We start from the raw sequence: 2,388 nt of genomic DNA, 5'->3' as shown, positions 1-2,388 counted from the left end.
TTATCGATACTTTAATTGTGGAAAAGGACTTTTCAATCCATAAACACAATTAAGAGAAAAGAGTCTTCAAAAATTAAGTGGTAAAACAGGACACTTCAGCATCCCCTTAAGCAGTTGGTTCTGGTATGTCCCACCGCCAGACACCGGAAGCACTGCAGCCTCCTCTTTGCTAGTGGGACAACCTTCGCCATCGTCCATCCGACTCTCAGCTTGCCGCTGCTGAGCAGCAAGTTCGCTCCCGATAGCGGGCACTGTACCCATATGGTGTTCAATCCACCCCTGCCCTGCCTAGATGGGCCTGCTCTTATGCTTGTGACGGGCACTTTACCGCACTCGGACACCGCCGCAATCACCTCCTCCACCGTGGCTGACTGGTCCACGTCGATCAACCTGACCTCAGCTCGCTGCACGGGGCGAATCACGCTCACCTTCTTTCCAAACTCGCTCTCAGCGATAACCGTTTTTAAGCGGTCGACGAGCGCCTCCGCCTTCGCACCAGCCTCTTCTCCGCTCGGGATTTCGATAAGCAATCCCCCAGTCTGGGCCTTGCGTATCCGAGTGTTGGATATCTCCAACTCCTCCAAGGATATCTTATCCCTCGCCATCCTCATGACGTCTGCGTACGTCGGCGCGGAATTCCCTCCTGCCTCCTCGCATCTCAGCAGTACCGCTGCAGTCCTGTGGGCTCGGAATCGCGGGTCCCTCCCCGCCGGTCGCACCGGTATTTTCCTTGCAGTCCGGGTTACAGCTCCAGTTCGTCCTTCTGGGACTTCCCCGGCCGCTGCCTTCGCCGTCCTGTTTAGGTTTTTGTCCCTCGAGGGGCGGGCAGCTCTTTCCGACGCCGCTTCCCGCCGACCGTCTGTTTCCGAGGCTGTCTTCCCTCTCTCTTTCCTCCTAGCCCTTTTCAATGCCTTCTTACTTTTGGCCTTCGTCCACGGTTCCCCTTCAACCAGATAATCTCGTGCTGGGGATAGCGAGATGTCTCTCCTATGCGTTTCACCCGCTCTTACCGCCCTACTCCTGCTCCTTTGCTCCTCATGAGTTCTCTCACTCGCACTCGTCACGATTCTACCAGTGACATCCACGCTCGTGCGCACTTTCGGTCTCTCTTCCATCCTTTTTTGGACGCCTCCTAGCATCGGCCTATACACCGGGGGTAGGGGGGCCTCACTCGTCTCGTTCGTCTCGGTTTGGACCGGTTCTTGATTTTTCTTCTTCCGCGTCCTCGATGCCGGGAATTCGTCAGCTACTTCCTCCTCTAGCTGCGAGGGACTTACTCTTTCGCGTCCAGGTCTTCCGCGCTCTTCCTTCTCCCTGAGACCTTGAACAGTTCGAGTGAGAGTCTCCACCTGGTCCTTTAGAGCGGTTTTCTCCCTTCTCAAAATGTCCATTTCTCTTCTCAGCTTCAGGACTTCTCTCTCTAGGGCGAGGTTGATGGATCTCACCTCATCCACGGGTCCCGCACTTTTGACGATGTCCGAGGCGAGTCGCTGTATGGCGATCTTTGCCACGTTTACCCCTACTTTCATTTGTCGACGCAGATCCCCCTTCATGGTCTGCGTCCTTCTCTCCGCTTCTCCCGCCATGTCTAATACCCTCAATGTTTCCACCATTATAGATTTAGGGGACATTTGAGGGAAAAGTTCCGTCACCTCTTCGATCGCATCTTTCTGCTTTGAGGAGAGTCTATCATCGAGTTGGCACTCAACTAAGCCTTTCCTCTTCTTCATGCCGTGCCCAGTTTTCTTCGATATTTGGAAGAAATCCTCTCTGTCCCATTCGTCATCTTCAAATTCCATGCGCTTGGAAGAAATCTTCGACAGCGCACGAGACCCTGTCGCGTTGCTTCCTTTAGGCTTGCGTCCTCTCTTCTTGCCTTTGCGTGGTATCTCCTCAAACGACGACTCGGTGTTCTCTGTTTCCGTCATCGACATAGATTCCATTGTACCTCTGCTAATGGGGACGCTATCCCCCGTGTCACTCGTTACAGCCGTGAGGTCAATCGTCCCCTTCTTTTTCGCCGGTACGATGTCCCCCATAGGCGTGCCCGCTGAGCTTTCAGCCACTGGGGAGTCTACTATTTCTCCGCCAACGACCCTGATCCTTGTTTCCTTAGGATACTTTACATCAGCACCTCTTGTCGTCTTGGGCCTCAGGCTCCTCCTCGCCCCCGTGGCCATGTCCGGCTTTGTTGATTCCCTGGTTGGTCCGCCCTGGTTCGTATCCTCCATCTCGGTCCTTACCAGCAGTAGTCGGAGCTCCTTGTTGCTTCCTCTCTTTCTCTGAAGTTTCGGAGTCTCTGTCTCTGCGGCCTCTCCATCCTTAGAAGGTGTCCCTTCCATCCTTGCCGCTCTCACCGCCTCCTCTTCATTTGTCCGGCCGGTAGTC

General features: G+C 54.5%; 1 protein-coding gene across 1 annotated transcript; it reads right to left on the bottom strand.

Moving 5' to 3' along the window:
• Positions 1–95: 95 nt before the first annotated feature.
• LOC108770382 (uncharacterized) lies at positions 96–2,342 on the bottom strand. Its single transcript, XM_018521948.1, has one exon. It carries the CDS (start codon positions 2,340–2,342, stop codon positions 96–98), a length of 2,247 nt encoding a protein of 748 aa, XP_018377450.1.
• Between the last annotated feature and the right edge of the window lie 46 nt (positions 2,343–2,388).

Source organism: Trachymyrmex cornetzi, unplaced genomic scaffold (genome assembly GCF_001594075.2).
Source record: "Trachymyrmex cornetzi isolate Tcor2-1 unplaced genomic scaffold, Tcor1.1 scaffold1269, whole genome shotgun sequence".
NCBI lineage: Eukaryota > Metazoa > Arthropoda > Insecta > Hymenoptera > Formicidae > Trachymyrmex > Trachymyrmex cornetzi.
This window is presented reverse-complemented; position numbering and strand designations above follow the sequence as displayed.